General features: G+C 45.0%; 1 protein-coding gene across 2 annotated transcripts in view; it reads right to left on the bottom strand.

Annotated features, from left to right (window-relative positions):
- The window catches only part of BTBD9 (BTB domain containing 9), a 483558-nt gene extending 473493 nt beyond the window's left edge, over positions 1-10065 (bottom strand). Inside the window, exon 1 of one of the 2 annotated variants that reach the window (XM_079780631.1) lies at positions 9751-10065. Coding sequence is in view for 1 of the 2 variants with exons in the window: in XM_079780629.1 (XP_079636755.1) it covers positions 9186-9479 (294 nt within the window). In the remaining variant the exon portion in view is untranslated. Of the gene's footprint in view, positions 1-9185; positions 9577-9750 lie in introns of those variants that run through there. The other variant, XM_079780629.1, reaches the window with a different exon arrangement.
- Positions 10066-21289: the final 11224 nt, after the last annotated feature.

Genomic DNA, 21289 nt, shown 5'->3' with positions numbered 1-21289 from the left:
TTTATCTTCTATAATTGAAACTTTGTAGCCTTGAGCGGAGGCCAGGGCCGGCCAGGAAGCTTAGCTTCCTCCATTGCCAGGGGCAACCCAAGCCTCCTGCTCAATCCAGCTTCATGGCGACTGCCATCTTAGTTGGGTTAATTTGCATACTCGCTCTGATTGGCTGGTGGGCGTGGTGGAGTGATGGTCAATTTGCAGGTTTCTCTTTTATTATTATAAAGAAAATATAATAATAACCTTGTAAAAGGCATAGCATAATGCAGCTACTCGATAAATAGTAACTATTTATTAATGAACTTTTTGTTTGCACGTATTATAAATATATTTCCAAAACCAAGAAAATAATGGCACAGATTGCTGGAATATGCTTCTTTTTTTTTTTGTATCATACAAAGATGTAAAAGACTGCCTAGGAGATTAATGTGGATTTATGATATGTTTCGTTTCTGGAACATTACAGCAGCTTATGAGTTAAAATCAAACCTGAACACTCAGGCACTCAACAAGCACTGGGAGCCTAGTCTGTGATCAAATGTTTACATAGCACTTATCATATTCCATACAGTATTGTAAATATGTTTTTTACTCCTCTACCAAATTACCTATTCTTTGATTGCTTAAAAAATTTTGTTTATCCCTATATTTTTTTCATGGCTCCTCGCATACATAAGGCTAAATTTAACTTCAAGTCCTTGATGTCTGCTCATACCAATATATTCTTGAGATTATAAAATTCAGGCATCAGATCTTCCCCCTGACAATATGTGTGCTCACTCATGCAGATAGTATCATACCCCCTAACCAAAGCTAGTGTTTGATGCCCCGAGCAACAATCATTTCTCAATCCTCAGCACTGTGCACAGCTTCTGGCACATGGTAAATACTTAATGAGTGTTAGAGGAATAAATGTGAGAGAACAAGTGGCCAAGAAGAACAAGAAGTATGGTGAGTTGCTAATTTTAACTCCTAAAATCTCTTTATAGTATGCCTACCTTTGTACAACTACTGTTTGATTTCCTATAGAGTAGACTTCCTTATAGCTCCCAATCAGAGATTAGGACTAACATTTGTGCTCCATGCCAAAGTCCTAAGATCCAAAGCATATCAGCAAATTCTAATAAAGAAGGAATATGCTAATTGACTGCCATGCCCTCACAAAGATAGTGACACCCACAGCCAATAAGGATGGAATATGCTAATTGACTGTCACGCCCTCAAAGATGGCAGCACCCACAGCCACAGGATGGTGGCACCCAGTGTCCCCTAAGCCCCGCTGGGGCAGCAGGCAGGCCCAGCCGCTCCTTGCACCTGTCTCCAGAGTCCTCCAGTCCCCTCAGCCCCCAGCTGCCCAGGACCGGCCCAAGGCCCAGGCAAGCCTCAGATTGTGGTTGCCCAGCTGATGCCCGAGGCGCAGGCAAGCCTCGGATGGCAGCTGCCCAGCTGATGCCCGAGGCGCAGGCAAGCCTCGGATGGCGGCTGCCCAGCCGCCCAGGGCTGCCCAAGGCTCAGGTAACCAGGGCCGGCCAGCCTTGCACTGCCGGCAGTGGCAGCAGCAGAGGTGTGATGGGGGTGTCACCTTCCCCTGATCGCTGGGTCACCTCCCACCCCTGAGGGCTCCCAGACTGTGAGAGGGGGCAGGCCGGGCTGAGGGACACCCCCTCCAGTGCATGAATTTTCATGCAGCAGGCCTCTAGTAAGGAATAAGCACCTACCAATACATCAGCTATTTAAAATAAATTGTCTGTACACACGTGTAAAATTAGAAACAGTGCCTTCTCTGTGACTCAGCAGAAATATGAGGATGAATAAAATCTATGTGAAGTACATGCAATCACACACAAGAACAGTATTAAGAAACTTCAAAGGTTCATTCAAACTAATACTGCATGCCAAGCATTATGCCAAATTCCGCTGAAGAGAGAGGTAAGATTAGACGAGGTCTATGGACTTGGAAAGCAGACTGGTGGATCTGGAGAGTCTGCAGGCTGTTACTTCCTTATCCTTCTCTAAACTCTCTCCTGGTTCTCTATCAACCCCAGCCTCTTTGTTAGTCTCTATGCTGGTTTTTCTTCTTTCACGCATACTCTAAGTCAGTATTTCTCAAAGTGTGGTCCTGGAAATAGCATTATCATCACCTGAGAACTTGTTCAAAATATAAATTCTTGAGCCCCACTCAGAACTACTGAATCAGAAACTAATCAGGGCAGGACCCAGAAATCTGTTTTATCAAGGCCACTAGGTATTTCTGATGCATGCTCAAGTTTAAGAACCAATCTAAGTTTGATCTACATGTTGATTTCTAAAAGTTCCAGTCCTTGTTCTTTCCAGTCTCCGTCTTCTCTACAACTATAATATTACTACTACTACTACTAGCAACAGCTGTCATTTATTAAGCATTTATAAGCTAGGTGCTGTGCTAATCATTGTGCACATGCTATCGTACTTAATCTCTACAACAATTAAAGTATCAGTAGCCCCACATTTAAAAAGAAATTTAGGCTTAGAGATGTTAAGTCACTTGTCCGAGGTCACCCACTCCAACCAAACAAGTGGCATAACAGAGATTTGACCTTGGGTTTCCCTGACTCCAAAGTCCATAGCATTAACCACTATACTAACTTTTACTTAGTGGTACTACTTCCATAGCCTCAAGGGCTCTCATTTTCATTACAATTATTCCTAAACTGTATCTGGAGTAGTATTTCCAATTATCTAGTGGATCTCTCTAAACTCCAAACAGGGACCTTAAAAATTTGGCATGCCATCATTTCTTCTCTCCACTGCAAATCTGTTCCTCCTCCTGTGTTTTCTAATTTAGTATCATCATAATCGTCAGGTACTCAAGCTACACAAGTCTTCTTTAACTCCTCACTCTCACTTTTGGCTGGTCATAACTCACTTCTGGCTGGAGAAGTGAAATTTTAGTATCTAAAATTTTTCTACAATTCATCGATGGACAAAAATTACAAGCATTTCCTGTAAGATGAGGAACAAGATAAGGATGTCCACTTTCACCACTCTTATTCAACACTATGGGCCCAGTGCATGAATTCATGCACCTTGAAAGGAACTGTGGGCCGTGAGGCTGCGGTGGGCACAGAGGCGGGTCTCGGCCCATCCTCCGCGCCCTTGCCCAGCCCCTCCCGCCACAGCAGCCCGATCCCGTCTACCAGAAGCTCCATTCTCATCGCCACCACTCTCACACTGTGACAACACAGGCCCCGCTCGCACCCGCTGATGGCGCGGAGCGATTGGGGCCGGCACCAGCAGTGGGTGTGAGCGGGGCCGGCACCATCAGCGGGTGTGAGCAGCGGCTGCCAGCCCTGATCACCCCTCAGGAGCAGGGGGAGGTAGAGAAACCTCAGGGCGATCAGGGCCGGCAGCCACCACTCGTACCCACTGACGGCGCCAAGCGATCGGGACCAGCGCTGGGCGCAGGCAGCAGGTGCGAGCAGCATTTCTGACGCTGGCTGCAGGTGCGAGCATTGGCTCTGGCGCTGGCTGCGGGTGCAAGTGGAGCCGTCGCCGGCAACGGCTGCAAGCAGAGGCTGCCGGCCCTGATCGCCACTCAGGAACAGGGGGAGGTGGAAAAGCCCTGAGGGGCAATCGGGGCCAGCAACCGCCACTCGCACCCACTGACGGCACCAAGAGTTCTGGACCAGCACTGGACCCCGGCAGCGGGTGCGAGCCACAGCCCCAGCGCCAGCAGTGGGTGTAAGCGGGGCTGGCACCAGCAGCAGGTGCGGGTGCTGGCAGGAGGTGCGAGCACCCATTGGGACCACGGTGCACGGGAGCAAAAAATTTTCAGTAACCACCAGAGGTTCGCCCCAATGACAACAAATGGCACCTCGCCTTGGTCTGGTGCCCCCACTCACCTGCTCCACCATCCCACTGTGGCCAATGCCCGCCATGTTCTGCGCTCTGCTGCCTGCTGCCAATGCCCGCCATGTTCTGCGCGCACCCCCTGGTGGTCACTGCACGTCACAGTGACCAGTTGTTCAGTTGTTCAATTGTTCCGCTGTTCAGTCTATTTGCATATTAAGGTTTTATATAGATAGATAGATAGTATTGGAAGAACTAGCAACAACCAGACAAGAAGAAATAAAAGGCATCCAAATTGGAAAGGAAAAAGTAAAACTGTCATTGCAGATGACATGACACTGTATATAGAGAATCCTAAAGATTCCACATAAAAGAAAAAGTATAAGAACTGATAAAGTCAGTAAAGTAGCAGAACACAAAATAAATATACAGAAACCAGCTGCATTTCTATATATCAATAGTGAACCGATCACAAAAGGAAGCTAAGAAAACAATACCATTTATAATTGCATCAAAAGAATAATAAAATAACTGGGAATAATTTTAACCAAGGATGTAAAAGACCTGTGCTCAAAAAATTATAAGATACTGAACAAAGAAACAGAAGATACAAATAAGTGGAAGCATATACCATGGTCATGAATAGGAAGAATTAACATCATTAAAATGTCCATACTACCCAAAACAATCTATAAATTCAACACAATTTCTATCAAGATACCAATGGCATATTTCACAGAATTAAAACAAATATTTCAAAATGCATATGACCCCAAAAGACCCCAAATAGCCACAGCAATTTTGAGACAGAAGAACAAAAGTTGGAGGAATCACTCTACTGGATATCAAACTATACTACACGGCCCTAGTAATCAAAACAGTATAGTACTGGCATAAAAACAGACATATAGATCAATGGAACAGAATAGAGAGCCCAGAAATAAACCCACATCTTTATGGTCAATTAATATTTGACAAAGGAGGCAATAACATATAATTGGATAAAGATAGTCTATTCAATAAATGTTGTTGAAAAAATTTGACCACAAAATGAAACTAGACTATCTTTTTACACCATACACAAGAATACATTCAAAGTGGATTAAAGACTTGAATGTAAAACTCGAAACCATAAAGTTCCTAAAAGAAAATACAGGCAGTAAAATCTTGTACATTTCTCAGAGCAACATTTTTTTCCTGATATATCTCCTTGGGCAAGGGAAACAAAAGAAAAAATAAACAAATTAGACTGAATCAAACTAAAAAATTTTTGCACAGCAAAAGTAAACCATCAACAAACTGAAAAGACAACCCACTGAATGAGAGAACATATTTGCCAATGATATACCTGATAAGGGATTATATCCAAAATTTATAAAGAACTCAACATCAAAAATAACAAACAATCCAATTTTAAAATGGGCAAAGGACCAGAATAGACACATCTCCAAAGAGGACATGCAGATGTCAATAGACATATGAAAAAATGCTAAACCTCACTAATCATTAGAGAAATGCAAATTAAGTCGGAATGGCTAAATATCAATAAACTAGAGGCCCGGTGCATGAAATTTGTGCACTTAGGGGGGGTCCCTTAACCCTGCCTGCGCCCTCTCGCAGTCCAGGAGCCCTTGGGGGATGTCCGACTGCCAACTTAGACCCGCTCCCCAGAGAGTGGGCCTAAGCCATCAGTCAGACATCCTTAGTGCTGCCATGGAGGCAGGAGAGGCTCCCGCCACTGCCGCTGCGCTCGCCAGCCATGAGCTCGGCTTCTAGCTGAGTGGCACTCCCCCTGTGGGAGCGCACTGACCACCAGTGGGCAGCTCCTGTGTTGACCGTCTGCCCCCTGGTGGTCAGTGCGCGTCATAGCAACCAGTCGTTCTGCCATTCGGTCAATTTGCATATTAGCCTTTTATTATATAGGATCAACAAACAATAAGTGTTGGCAAGGTTGTGGAGAAAAGGAAATCCTCATGTATTGCTGGTGGGAATACAGATTGATGCAGCCACTATGGAAAGCAGTGTGGAGTTACCTAAAATAATTAAAAACAGAACTGCCTTATGATCCAGGGATTCCACTTTGGGGAATATATCTGAAGAAACCTGAAATACTAATTCAAAAGAATATATCCACCCCAATAAACGCTGTTCATTTCAGCATTATTTACAATAGCCAAGATTTGGAAGCAACCCAAGTGTCCATCATTAGATAAGTGAATAAAAAGCTGTGGTACATCACACAATGGAATACTACTCAGCCATAAAAAAAGAAGGTAATCTGACCTTTTGTGACAGCATGGATGGACCTGGAGAGAATTATGCTAAGTGAAATAAGCCAGTCGGAGAAAGACAAATACCATATGATTTCACTTATATGTAGAATTTAATAACAAAATAAACAAACAAAATAGAAACAGACCCACAGATACAGAGGACAGACTGACAGCTGTCAGAGTGCAGTGGATGGGGGACTGGGTAAAAGAGGTGAAGGGACTAAGCAAAAAAAATAAATAAAAAAATCATAGACACAGACAACAGTGTGGTGATTACCAGGGGGAAAAATAAGGGGGGCAGGGGAGGTAGAAGAGGGTAAAGAGGGGATAATGGTAATGGAAGGAGACTAGACTTGGGGTGGTAAACACAACAATACAATATATAGATGATATAGAAATTATACACCTGAAACCTATTTAATTTTATTAACCAATGTCACACCAATAAATTCAACTTTAAAAAAAGAATGGAATGGAAGACCCCTTCATAATTGGGTCCCAACCATACTTTTCCTGTCTCAACACTCTTGCCATACAACAAGCCTACAGGAAACAAAGCAAGATTTTCCAAAAACCCTATTCAATTTTAATCTTTGGCAACTGGCTTATGCTGTCTGTCCCCTCTCCCTGGAATTCTTGTTTTCCCTTTTACTTGTGGCAAAATTGTACTCAACCTTCAGGACTAAGTTCATCCCTCTTATCTTTAAAGCTTTCCTGACTCTATCAATTTTTTCCTAGCTAAAGTGATCTACTCCCTCAGCATTTTATTCATTCCAAAAGTAATTAACTCTTATCATAACATAACATGGTTAGTGGTTTGTCTCCTCAGACAAATACTTAGTATCTCAGGAATATACTGTGTCTTATTCTTTGTCTTCCCAGCACCCAACATAGTGCTTAGCCACAGCCAGCACCCAATAAATATTTGCTGAGTTGTTAAATAATGCAACATTTAGTGTTGCAACTTTATACATCTTAGGTTAGCAATTCAACTTCAGGTTTACACCATTCAAAAGAATTTTAACATAACCACAACAAAAGATACTGTAGAGACCAAAAATTCAATATTTAACAGCAGCCATCTTTAATTTGCTCAAATCTTTTTGTCAATATTTTTCTTAATTTTTATTGATGAGAGAAAACCAAACAAAACATCAATTTGTTTCACCCACCCATGCATTCAGTGGTCAATTCCACAACTAACATTATTGTTTTTGTTTTTACAGGATCAGCAGTAACTAATAACCTCACAGGCCACTATGAGAGAGAATCCCACTCAAAACTGTATCACTGAGAGTGAGAGTAGCTGAATAATTGCTTTGGGTACACCATTTCAATAAATTTCCAATGGAATGGGCCAAGCACATCAGGTAGATTTTAGAAATGGGGACATGCACTGCTGACTAAACACATAAGATACATGCACATTAATGAGGCATTTATTCAAGTAAGTAATAGAGATCAGAAGTGCACAACAACCTGATGTTGTCAACTGTAATATTCCTTCAATGTGTTAAGACTCTACTTGGGTAGCACAAGGTCCATCCCATCCAGCAAGAGGACTTTACCTTGTTATCAGTGGGATGCTCATAAAGCCTGCCTGAGCCTTAACACTTTCCCCTCCCAATCTGCTAAACCTTATATCTCCAATATTCCCCTATCAGAGACCTTCTGCTCCACTCATCCAACAAGTGTCTCCTCAATACTAGTCTATCCCCCAACAACAAATTCACACTATTTTCTCAACATCTGATTTCTTATCTCTTCTCTAATTCAAATTTTACTCTTCTTTCAAAGACGAGCTCAAATCTTACCTCTTCCAAAATGTTCATGAACTCAGCCCACCACAGTCCTTTATCTTTTCTAAATTTCTAGTGCACTTAAAGTGTAGCAGCTCACATAGCACTTGTTTACATACTACCCCATTTGGTTTCATAACTATCTTTACACATATGCTTTATTTTCCAAACCAGGCTGTTTGTCCTTCAAGAGAAAAAAGCCAGGTCTTCTATGTCATTTGAAATCCCAACAATTGCCCTGGCTGGTTTGGCTCAGTGGATAGAGTGCCAGCCTGTGGAATGAAAGGTCATGAGTTCCATTCCCGTCAAGGGCACATGCCTTGGTTGGGGGTTCAACCCCAGTGGGGGTGTGCAGGAGGCAGCCGATCAATGATTCTCTCTCATAATTGATGTTTCTCTCTCTCCCTCTCCATTTCATATATATATATATATATTAGAAATCCCAACAAATATGTCACATAATACTGGGGAATGATACTGGGGAGAGGAGCACATGTATTAACTACTTGAAGGACTGAACTAAATGCTTGCTATACACCACTTATACAGCGTGATATATAACAAATATCTATTGCTTGCCTATTCTGTGGCAAGCACTTTTGTAAGTACTGAAGATATATAGCCATGATGAAAACACACGTGATTCCTGTCCTAAAACGCTATTATACTCCAGAGAGTAAGAGACACTGAATTTTGAGCACTCTAAGTATTACAGAGCAAGGTTTTTCTTTTACTGGTTCCCTGATGTAAGAACTTCAGGCAACATACTTTACAGATCCTGAGTTATGAAAGTGAATCACAGAATTTTACAGATGAATGATAACTTAGAGAAGTAATTTTTCTTGCACAGATCGTGATTAAACTTCAGAACAGTTTATCTTTCTACAGATTCTAGGCACTGCCTCCATCAACAGAAGAGACTGACTTCTCTCCCTCCAATTCTTTCTCCCAAGGACGGTAACTACAACCAGCACGCAGGTACCCATGAATGAGAAGCCCAGCGCACCAAGAGCGCACCCTCACACTCAGGCCTGTCGGACCATCAACACCCTCCAACCCGCACGCTGAGCAGAATCTGCGCTTTCTACTTAGTAAACAGCAAGTCCGTTCTAGGCTTAAGAAAAACAAAAAGCGGTGCCTCCATTCTGGGAAATAAAACAGCTGATTTGAGTCTATGAGGAAGGACTGGAAATAGATACCCGCCCCTTGGCCGCAAAAGCTGTAGCAACGATGTGATAAAAAGGCCCAGAACAGACAAAGTTTGAGGTGTGGATTAAGCGCGTGCACATACATGTGAAGTTGCAAGCTCTGGGTAATAGGCTGGCCCCCTATCTCCTCTGACAGCTCGCCTTCCCCAGGCCGTGGGTGTGTCCGGCGCCGCACGCAGGCACTGATTCACAATTCTGTACTTAACGACCGGCTCCTCGTCCCAGCGCAGGGGCGCGGAAGGCCCCGGCAGCGCCAAACTTTCCGAACCCCAACCCCGGCGTCCCTGGTGGTGCCGCCTCCTCTCGTCTCGGCAGCCTCGTCTCAGGGGGGATGAGGCGCCGTTCTGGGTGCCCGGGCTCCTCCGGGCTTGACTCATTTCGGGAGCCGGGCGGAGCCACCCCGAAGCCCCCAGACACCTACTTCTCACTAAACCTTTCAGAACAACAGTCTTCGCCCGCCCCTCGCAGCCGCTTCCCAGAGCGCCCGCGTCCACAAACTGACCCTCGTCAGCCCCCGTCCGCGGAGGAAGCCGCGGGGGGGCGTGGAGTGGCGCGCGCAGGTGCGGTGGGGGCGTGCGTCCCCGCGCCCCGGCCCGCGCAGCAGGTGCGGCCAGGCCCCGTCTCCCCTGCGAGTCCCGGGCTACTCACCCCGACCAAGTTCTGCGACCCAGCCGCCGGCTCAGAGGCCACTTCCGCCGGCTCCGCAGCCCCCTCGTAGCCACCGCCCCCTGGGCCCCTGCCGTCGCCGCCGTCCTCGCCTCCGCCGCCGCCGCCGCCTCCGCGGCGCGCGTCCGCTCTCACGCACACCGCCGTGGCCGCGCACGCGCTTCGGCGCGCTGGCGTCACTTAGCAACCGCTTGGCGGCCGGCGGGTGGGGTCCGAGGGTTTAGGGCCCTGAGGTCGCCTCAGGCAGGTTAGGCGGGTTTTGCTGGTTTTCCCCACCCGCCTGACCCTTTGCCCTCCGGAGCAGGGGCCCAGGGTGTGGCTGCCCTTCCGGCCCCTGGCTCCGGGTAAGTGACGTCACCACATGTCACTGTATGGCGTCACCGATCTCATCACTGCGGATGGGAAGGTCCCCAGCTTGATCGCGGCCTGCGCGTTTACGGGGCGCCTGTGGTGGAGAGAGCAGTGGCCTCGTCCAGACTGGCGCGGAAGCCATAGACTTCTGCGAAGTGCGGATGGTTCTCAAAGGAGTCAAGCCAACGGGGCTGAGTGCGCGCTTAAGGTGGAAGACTGCGAGGGACCCTCGCTAACTCAGGAAGAGGGGGGTAATGGACCCAGCCTTGAATTCCCCTGACTCTCGGTTTCCTCCTTCTATGAGTAGGGATGGATAACAATGCCCATCCAGCCTACATTGGAGAGTTGTGAGGCTGAAAGGAAAGAATGTATGCAAAGGTGCTCTGTAAAGCTTTATTGTAAGAGAAGGCAGTCAAACAAAAGCAATTAAGGATGGACTTTGGGCCCTCGCCCATTTGGCTCAGTAGAGCGTAGGCCCTCAGACTGAAGGGTCGTGGGTTGGATTCTGGTCAAGGGCATGTACCTTGGTTGCAGGCTCAATCCCTGGCCTGGATGGGGGCAGGCAGCCAATTGATGAATCTCTCTCACATCCCCCTTTCTTCCACTCTCTCTGAAAATCAATAGAGAAAATATCCTCCAGTGAGGATTAACTAAAAAAGAATGGAATTCCAGTCAGATTCAAGTGTGGGAGTTTGGAGTAACTGGAAAGGACATAATTCCAGGCAAAAGAAGCTTCATGAGTAAAGGTGTGAAAGTGAAAATGGACAGGAAGAATAAGGCTTGAGGCAGGGAGATTAGTTTTGAGGCCATTGCTGTACTCCAAATAAGAAGTAATGAGCAGAACCAAATCATTGGCAATGATAATCATTGGCAATGGGAAGGGATAGATGTGAGTGCTGTTAAGGTGGTAGAATTGACAGCACTGAGGGGAATAAATGTGTAGGCCAGATTTCTAATATGGGTGCTGCTGGGGTAGATGGTGGAAACATTTAGCAAGATGCAAAGAAAAGTGAGTCTTCCGGGTGTCCAAAGGTTTCTGATCTAAGTTACTAGTAGTGGCAGTCTTAGGGGGATGACTAGACTTGTGGGCTATGATGATGAGTTCAAATATAAATATGTTCATTGGGGAAGCACTTATTCTTCACTCATCATGTCTCCTTCCATATGGAGTGACATCCATTAATATTCGTGGCCTCCTGCTGCGCCTGCCCCCAGCTCACTCCTCCCTGGAGTAGTGACTTTCTGATTTGTGAATTTAGAATAAAAGAATGTGTACCCAAAGGAAGCTGCCTTCACACAACTCCAGGAGCAGGGCCTTGGGGTGGGGTTGAGAGTGCCTGGTCCAGGGCTACAAAGTTAGTAAACCTATTTAATTCCAGAGTTTGGCATTAGGAAGCTCTCTGTCTACAGATAATATCCAATACTTTCTCAGTTGTAGTATCCTCTATAATAAAATCCTAATATGCAAATTGTCCCCTTGGGTGGGAGTTTGACTGCTTGCTATAACGTGTGCTGACCACCAGGGGGTGGCACGGAACATGCTGGGCATTGGCGACGCTGCGCTTGCAGTGGGCGGCAATAGAAACACAGCCGGTCCCGATGGGCCCCAACGGGCCCCCGACAAGAGCCGGACCATGGTGGGATGGTGGAGCAGGTGAACAGGCGGCGCCAGGCCAAGGCAGGTTCAAGCAGGGGCTCGGTCACCCTGCAGGTGGCGACCAGCGGCTGAGGGAGCCGAGCGGGGGGCCCAGCCCCGACTGATCGCCCCACAGATGGTAACAGTGACCAGTGCCAGCAGCCGGGGGTGGGGCCAGCGAGTGGGCTGTGCCAGGCCAAGGCAGGTGCAAGCAGGGGCCCCAACCACCCGCCAGTCACCCCACAGATGGCGACTAGAGGTGGGGGTTGGGGCCAGCAAGTGGGCGGCGCCAGGCCCAGGCGAGGTACCGGGGCTGTAAGGCTGGGGGCACAGGCTGGGGCTATGAGGCTGAGGGAGGGGGGGGGGGGGCACGAGCTAGGGCCCAATCTCCACAGGTCATCCCAAGAGACCTCACCTGTGTATGAATTTCGTGCACCGGGCCTCTAGTACAGAATAATGCCCCAAAGATGTTCATGTCCTACTCTTCTAGAACCTGTGAATATGTTAACCTTACATGGTAAGGATTTTGAGATGGGGAGATTATCTTGGAATCAGACTGGGCTGGAGGCAGGAAAGTCATAGTCAGAAAAGGAAATAGGATGATGGGAGCAGAGATCAGAGAGATTTGGACAGTCTGTACTGGCTTTGAAGATGGAGCCAGGAATGCAGGCATCCTCTAGAACAGTGATGGTGAACCTATGACACACGTGTCAGCACTGACACGCGTAGCCATTTCTGATGACACGCGTCCGCTGAGGCGGCCGCATGCCGAGGATGAAACATTTGCTGCTCCTGAGGATGAAACATTTGCGAAATAATGTTTTTTCCTCAAAGTGACACACTACCCGAGTTATGCTCAGTTTTTTGGTGAAGTTTGACACACCAAGCTCAAAAGGTTGCCCATCACTGCTCTAGAAGCTGGAGAAGGCAAGGAAACAATTTCCCCTAGAGCCCCCAGAAAGAACGCAGCCCAGTCAATGCCTTGATTTTAGGATTACTGATCTCCACAACTGTAAGGGAATAAATTTGTGTTTTAAGCCCCTAAGCTTGTGGTAAGTTTTTTACAATAGGAAACTAATACAGTCAGTGGTGAAGATGATAGTTGGTCGCTGGCTGCATTCTCCTTTATCTGGAAAAGAAGGGTGCAATTAATTAGGTTCCCTCCAAGATTACTGCAATGTGACTGTGACTTGATGGAGGAAACCTCCACATCTAGAGGGAACTATCTAATGAGCAGTAGAATTACACAGGTCTGTGAATGGTGCGACATTGAGTTAAAATAAAATAGTTGTGAAACACATTTACTTACTATTGGTAATATAAGTACTAGGCATAGATCAGGGAGAAAATATAGAAGAAACAATAAAGAGGACCAACGACAGAGCCCAGAAAACACTTACTTTAAAAGGATGGCAGATGAGCAGAAGCCAAGAAAAGTCTGAGGAAGAATGGCCAGAGAGATAAAAGAAGTAGGTGGGGAATGCCTCTGAAGCCATGGTAGGAAAGAATTGCAAGATGGAGAAGGTCAGCAGGGAAGAGACCACAAATGGGTCAAGTATTTCAAGGGTAAAAAGCAGTGACTGGATTTAGTAACACAAAAGTGTTTGGTAACTAACAATAGTAGTTGTAGTGAGGCAGAAGAGATAGACACCAAATTACTGGGTTCTGAAAAGCAGGTGGATATGGTGGGTTGGCCTCTGGACTAGTTGATGTGAGTTTCAGAGTCTGGTTAGATAACCTCTGGGAAACCACGTAACTATTCTATTCCCAGGCTTTGGTTTTTCTCATCTACCAATGGAGAGAATCAGGCTGAGTGATTTTCACATAAATTCCTAGATAATCCCCTCCACTTTATATTAGACTCATCTACACTAATAAAAGAGAAACATGCAAATTAACCATCACTCCACTACACCCACCAGCCAATCAGGAGGGAATATGCAAATTAGAAGGAGAAAGCTGGCAGCCGCCCAGCTGCTCCAGGCACTGAGTGGTCTGACGGGGCAGGACGCCTGCTATGAGAGGGAGGGTGGGGGGCGAAGGGATCTACCAGGAGCAGCACTCTGGCCACAGCGAAGATGAAGATGAAGACTGCAGACTCCGGAGTCTGCAGCACAGGCGAAGATGGCAGACTCCAGCTGGAGTCTGCAGCAAAGACGAATAAGGCAGACTCTGGCCGGAGCGAAGGCCTGGGTCCCAGGTGCCGGAGGAAAACCAGTGCTGGAAGCCAAGGGAAGGAAGGCCTATTGCACGAATCTCTTCGTCCAACAGGCCTCTAGTTTACTTATAATAGCCCATTTGAAATCCTACTCAGATCATCTCACCAAACAGTGGACATGACACAGGTATTCAAGACACTCTCACTTTGGGGAGGAAGATAAACACATAAGTATGTAACTAATTGCCATAGCTCTTTTTTAAACAAAGCAAGGCATAAATTCAACAAACTATAACTGTAACAATGTATATATGCTATATTAGAATTCTGTATGAAGTGAAATGAAGGATGTATAAAGTTTTACAGGTGAGGAAGTGATCAGTTTTGCCTAATTGATATCAAGATATTGTATTTACCAACTCTCTCAGGTAGACACTGTGCCTCAAAAATGGAATAGCTATACCCAGGCATTCCCATGATGATAAAAAACAGCGGGGGTTGTCCTAAGCCAATGCTGATCATTTAACATTCCTTCTAAGTGGTTTTGTTGTGATCTCAATGAATATTTCTGTACAACTACTTCCAAACAGTGTACTTAGTTTGGGGGAAAGGGAGAACACGTGAAAAATTAAATGCAAGACTAATTGACTTTCCCACCAGATCCAAGAGAAAAGATTTATTTTTTATACATGCCATGGTCTGTTACATTTGCTCATCTAATCCTCATATATTTTTGTTAGTACATACAGACTAGGGAAAAGCCGCAAGTCTGAAAACGTACCTCCGTAAGCAAAGGGCAGGGAACGACCAAAGAAAGAGGCTGGCCACTCCAATCTGGTAATTAATAGAGTTTATTAAGGGAAGTTTACATACATTGGATGTCTTGGGAGGCCGCAAGACAAAGTGGATCCCTGTAGCAGTGGGAATTGTCACAGGTACTCATACCTGAGTGCTGTCAGATTTGGGAAATTACATGCTTGACCAGGTCAGGACAACAACCTGTTGCAGGAACCAGCACAAAGCAGGAGGCAAGGAGCGGTGGTGATTTATTCTGAAAGTCTTTAAGGGGGGTTTCAGAAAGCAACTCTGTTCTGGCCCTGATCCAGCACACGGGAGGGTAACTGCTCTACAACCCAGCAGATTGCTTTCATGTGGTAGTATGAGCATCTGGGGTTGCCAGATTTGAAAATTTATCACGTTAGTTACCTCTAAATGTAGGTAACTAACATAAACTTTGTAAAAATAAATAAATAAATGATGTGTCTGTGAGTTTGCAAGACCCTCTGCTCTGTCAGATAGAACTTTACGGACTTGAAAACCTAATTTTCCTATTTATTTATTTATTCATTTATTTTTAAGAATTGTTTTTTAAGGAAAATCATGGATTGCCTGAAGGTTGCTCCCTCTGTCCACCATCATGTGATATATATATATATATATATATATATATATATATATATATATATGCCGTATACACACACACACACACACACACCCACACACACACACACACACACACATAACAGGATATTATTCAGCCATAAAAAGAATGGAATCTTGACATCTGCAACAACATGGATGGACCTTGATGGCATTATGCTAAGTGAAATAAGTCAGACAAAAAAAATATCGTGGGATCTTACTTATTATATGTGGAATCTAAAAGAACAAAATAGTAAAGTAGTATCAGTTTCCCTCTTCCACCTGTCCTGGTTTACTGGGCTGTCTCAGGGAGGATGAAGAGAGTAAAGAGGGTCAGATGTATGGTGATGGAAGGAGACTATAATTCTTCAATTATAGCGCACAATAGAGTATATATGGGTGTCAAATTATAAGGTTGTACATCCGAAATTTGTATAATGTTATAAATCAAAGTTATTCCAATAAATTTTTAAAAATAAAGCTCAAAGGTACAGAACACAGAGTGATGCTTGCAGAGTTGGGGGGTGGGTGAACTGTACAAACTTACCCAGTTACAAAATAAGTAAGCGATGGGGATGTAACATACAAAATGGTGAGTATCCTATATAATAAAAGGCTAATATGCAAATCAACAGAGGAACAACTGGTCGCTATGATGCTCACTGACCACCAGGGGGCAGATGCTCAATGCAGGAGCTGCCCCTGGTGGTCAGTGTGCTCCCACAGGGGGAGTGCCGCTCAGCCAGAAGCCGGGTTCATGGCTGGCGAGTGCAGTGGTGGTGGTGGGAGCCTCTCCCACCTCCGCTGCAGGTGGGCAGTAAGGAGCAAGGGGTCCCGGACTGCGAGAGCCCCTGACTGTGAGAGGGATGTCTGACTGCCAGCTTAGGCTTGATTCCCGGGGTGGGGGGGGGGGGCATTGGGCCTAAGCCAGCAGGCAGACATCCCCCGAGGGGTCCTGGACTGCGAGAGGGCACAGGCCAGGCTGAGGGACTCCTCTCCCATCCCCAGTACACAAATCTCATGCACCAGGCCTTAATAATAGTGTATTGCATATTTGACAGTTGCTAAGAGAGTAGGTCATAAAAGTTTTCATCACAAGAAAAATTTTAAGAGAAACAAGTACAATATACCATAAGTTTTATAATCCTGTTTTGGTGTTTCTTCTTCTTTCCTTGGTATAACTTTAAAAGATGGAAATAACATAGGCCTAGTTTCTGTTTCAGTTTTTATTTACCGAGTTATTCTGTGCCAGGCACAGAGAGAATGCAGAGATTAAAGATATAGTTCTTTTTTTTTTTTTAGAAGGTTGATTTTTGTTTTTTATATAGTTTATTGATTTTTTACAGAGAGGAAGAGAGAGGGATAGAGAGTTAGAAACATCGATGATAGAGAAACATCGATCAGCTGCCTCCTGCACAACCCCCACTGGGGATGCGCCCGCAACCAAGGTACATGCCCTTGACCGGAATCAAACCTGGGACCCTTGAGTCCGCAGGCCAACGCTCTATCCACTGAGCCAAACCGGTTTCGGCTAAAGATATAGTTCTTGCTCACAATCTAGAACTGCAATGTCCAGTATGATAGCTTCTAGCCACATGTGACATTTAAATTAAATTAAATTTAAATTCAGTTTCTCAGTCAGACTAGTCATATTTCAAGAGCTCAATAGCCACATGTGGCTAGACAGTGCATGTATAGAAGCTTCTATCATTGTAGAAAGTTCTATTGGATAGTGTTGATCTAGAAGTCATGTGTGGATCAGACAGGCAAGGTAGGCACAGTGATTTCAGACTAAGAAAGATCATGTGTTAAGTGCATAAAAATGATTTGGGGGCATGTTGAGTCCTACTTCCAGAGGTTCTGATTTGAGGGGTACCATGTGAGTCTGTTTTCAACAAATACCCTATGTAATTGTGATACAAAAGGTATGCAAAAAAATCAAAGTAGGATATGTGGGAAACACCCAGTAGACTTATTCTGAATTTCCCATCTAAATGGCATCTGGATGCTTGAGCTAATTTAAATGTGATTTAGAAAGATAAGAGTGCTGGGTCTACCTGTCCCTTAAAAGTTATGGAACATTTTCTACCCACTGTGTCTAAAGACATATCGAAGATTATTATGTGTCTGAGTCGTGAGTTTTAAATACCTGAAAAGGGATGATAATTTCAGTCAACATAGGCTAGACTATGCAACAATTAATATAACCCCAAAATATGGATAGCTTTTTCCAGAGGAAAAAAACATCTCACATTAACACATTCTCTAGCCAACAGTGACAAACATCACCTCTACTCACAATTCATGTCATACTACCACAGAACCAGCCCCAGGGGGGCCAGGAAGTGCATCCTATCAGGCTTCCAGAAAGAGAAGAGAACCAGGTATCAGTGAGCAGCACTAATGATTACCACAGTGGTGGTAAATAAAAGTTGGTGATCATGTCGCAAGAGAGATGAGACCTCAAGACACACATAGTGGGGATGGTGGATGGCAAAGATGTAAAGGACTTAGGATGAACTTTTAGAAAACGTCTTGACTTAGAGAAAGAAGCCAAAATGAAATGACCAAGAACAAAATGTTAAGTCGGAGTGTTTTCTGGACAAACATCCTTGACTACTTCTCGTTTCTAAAGAGAGGCCTGATCCTGAAAGGGATCTCAGCTGAGCTTCAGGTTCTTGAGAGGATGATGTGGGGCATTATGATCCAGGCACAGGGACACATCTGTGCACTGATGTACTATGCCAGAGAGAACTGGGGAGCCAGCAGCCTCCAGAGTCTCCATCTGAACTTAGGAAAAAGATCGTTCAGTCCAGTGGCTGCCTGAAGCTCCCCAGGAAGTTGACCCTTGTGTACCTCTCAGTAGAAGAATAAAAGCAGCACTGGACCAAGCCGTTTGATTCCACTGACACCGGGAGTTGCCTGTTCTGTTTCTTTTTGTCTTGGTTTACTTCCTTCAAGTAAATGCCTCTATATGACTTGTGATAGGACATTTCCATTGCCCACACACATCTGTGTGTGTATGGTAGACGGATAACTCTTCATAGGTATTCAGTGATTTTCTTTGTAGGTAGATTTCATGTTTGCTGTAGTGAACTGTAGCATGGCTATGTGACTAATTTTGGTCAGTGAAATGTGAGCAAAACTAGTGTGTCCGTTACAGCTGAAACTTTTATGCTCTCTGTCGGTTTGCCAAGATGACTAACAATATTCCAGATAAAGACTGTGTCCATAGCTGTAACTGAAATAATCAGTGGACATAGTGTAAGGCAGAAATAAAACTTTGTTGTAAGTCACTGAGACTTGAGGGGTCATTTGTTACTGCATAATCTAACCTATACTAACTGATATATTAAGTCATTGAGACCCATCAGGTAGGCAATGATAGATTTAGAATGAGAAATAAGAGAGAAATATCTGTTCCAAAATACTATATTAGAGGAAGTGACTGGTGGGATTTCTTGATTAAGTCATAGAGAAGAGTATGTTTAGATTAAGTGGGCAAGAATAAGAAGGAGAGTAAAATCAAAGGCTAACTGAAAGACTAGAGAAATGTTTCTAAAATCCACAACAGAAAAAATATCAAGGCAAATAATTTAAAGAAAAAATTAGAAAATGAACTAAAGTGTTAAATAAAATAAAAAATGCAAATTGCCAAAAAATATGAAAAGATGCTCAACTTCAGTTGTACTGAGGAAAGTCAGATCAGATAGGAGTGTGAATTGTTGCAACATTCCTGGAAAGTAATCTGACAGCATCTACTAAAATTTAAAATGTACTTACCCATAGATCCTCATAAGAGTCTATGTTCCCCTCAAAAAAAAAAAAAAAATCCCTACAGCTTTGGTCAGTTGCTCAGTGGTTAGAGCATTGGCACATGGACCAAAGGGTCATAGGTTTGATTCCCAGTCTAGGTCATGTACCTCAGTTGCAGGTTCCCAAGTCCCGGTAGGGGTATGTATGAGAGGCAACCAATCGATGTGTCTCTCTCACATCAATGTTTGTCTCTCTTTCTCTCCCACTCCTCCCTCCCTTTACTCTCTCTAGAAATCAATGGAAAAAATATCATCAGGTGAGAATTTTTAAAAAATCCATATAAAACACACATACAAACACGCACATACCAGATGTTTACTGCAGTACTATTTGCAATAAGAAATGAAACAACTAGAATTTCCATGCATAGAAGAATGGTTAAATGAATTATATACATACTGTGGAATAATATTGGGTTATTAAAAAGAATGGGATCTAGCCCTGGCCAGGTAGCTCATTGTTAGAGTGTCATCCTGATACACAAAGGTTGTGGGTTTGATCTCTGATCAGGGCACATACAAGAATCATCCAGTGAATGCATAAATAAGTAGAACAACAAACCTCTCTCTCTCTCTCTCCTTCTCTCTTTCAAATCAATCAATAAATTTTTTTTCAAATAATAGGATATATAGATATTAACCTATTCATATGTAATTGATACACTATTAAGAGTAAAAAGGCTAGTTGAAGAGCACTGTAAGAATATGATGTTATATTTGTAAAATATTTTAAAGGGGGAAAATTTTGACTTATACACAATCCTATCTAATAATAGACAAATATGCAAATTGACCATACCTCCGACACAACCACAAGCCACGCCCACCATCCAATCAGAGCGAGTATGCAAATTAACCCAAACCAAGATGGCTACAGCCACAGAGAGCAAGGTTTCCTAGGTAACAGAGGAAGCCAAGCTTTCCGCCTGCCCTGGCTACAAACTCAAGCTACAAAGTTTCAATTATAGAAGGTAAACAAATTCAAACAAATGGCGGCAGAATGGAGCTTGAGAGAGCAGGCCAGGGTTGCCGCCGGAAACAGGGGAAGCAAAGCTTTCTGCACACCCTGGCCGGGCCCACCCGCTTAAGGCAACAAAGTTTCAATTATAACCCCAACACAAATGGCTGCCAGCCTCAGAGGGAGCCCCAGGCTTGGCTCCGCTCCAGGCTACAAAGTTTCAATTGTAGAAGGAAAATAAATTCCAGATACCAGGGCCTCCGCTTGGGTTGCCAGGGGGCGTGGCCGGCCTGCAAACCACCACAGGCCCCTCGCTCAGGCCGCCCCACACCCCAAGGGAACCCTCACCTGATCCGGGACGCCCTTCCGGGCAAACCAGCTGGCCCCCACCCCTGTACCAGGCCTCTATCCTATCTAATAAAAGAGTAATATACAGATTGATCATCACTGCAACACACAATATAGCTGCCCCCATGTGGTCAAAGATCCTGCCCCCATGTGGACACAAGATGGCCACCACAAGATGGCCAGCAGGAGAGGGCAGTTGGGAGGCACCCGGCCTGCAAGGGAGGGCAGTTGAGAGGGACCAGGCCTGCAAGGGAGGGCAGTTGGAGGTGATCAACCCTGAAGGAGAGGGCAGTTAGGAGTGACCAGGCCGGCAGAGGAGGGAAGTTGGGGGCAAACAGGCTGGCAGCGGAATGGTTAGGGGATGATCAGGCTGGCAGGCAGAAGCGGTTAGAGGCAATCAGGAAGGCAGGCAGGCAAGCAGTTGGGAGCCAGCAGTCCTGGATTGTGAGAGGGATGTCCGACTGCCCGTTTAGGCCCGATCCCAGTGGGATGTTGCAACAATTCACGGGCAGTCGGACATCCCTCGAGGGGTCCCAGATTGGAGAGTGTACAGGCTGGGCTGAGGGACAACCCCCCTCCGTGCACGAATTTCGTGCACCGGGCCTCTAGTATATGTATAAGTTTCCTATTGCTGCTGTAACAAATTACAGCAGCAGAAATTTGGTGGCTTAACACATATTATTTTCTTAGACTTTTTGGAGGTCAAAAGTAAAACAATCTGTGTCACTGAGCTGAAATCAAGGTGTCGGTGGGCCATGCTCTCTCCAGCTTCTTGTGACTGCCAGTATTCCTTAGCTTGTGGCCACCTCATCCTAATCTTTACTATCATTGTC

This window comes from Cnephaeus nilssonii, assembly GCF_951640355.1.
Source record: "Cnephaeus nilssonii genome assembly, chromosome: 9".
Taxonomy (NCBI): Eukaryota; Metazoa; Chordata; class Mammalia; order Chiroptera; family Vespertilionidae; genus Cnephaeus; species Cnephaeus nilssonii.
Note: the sequence above shows the minus strand (reverse complement) of the source record. Positions and strands in the feature narration are given on the sequence as shown.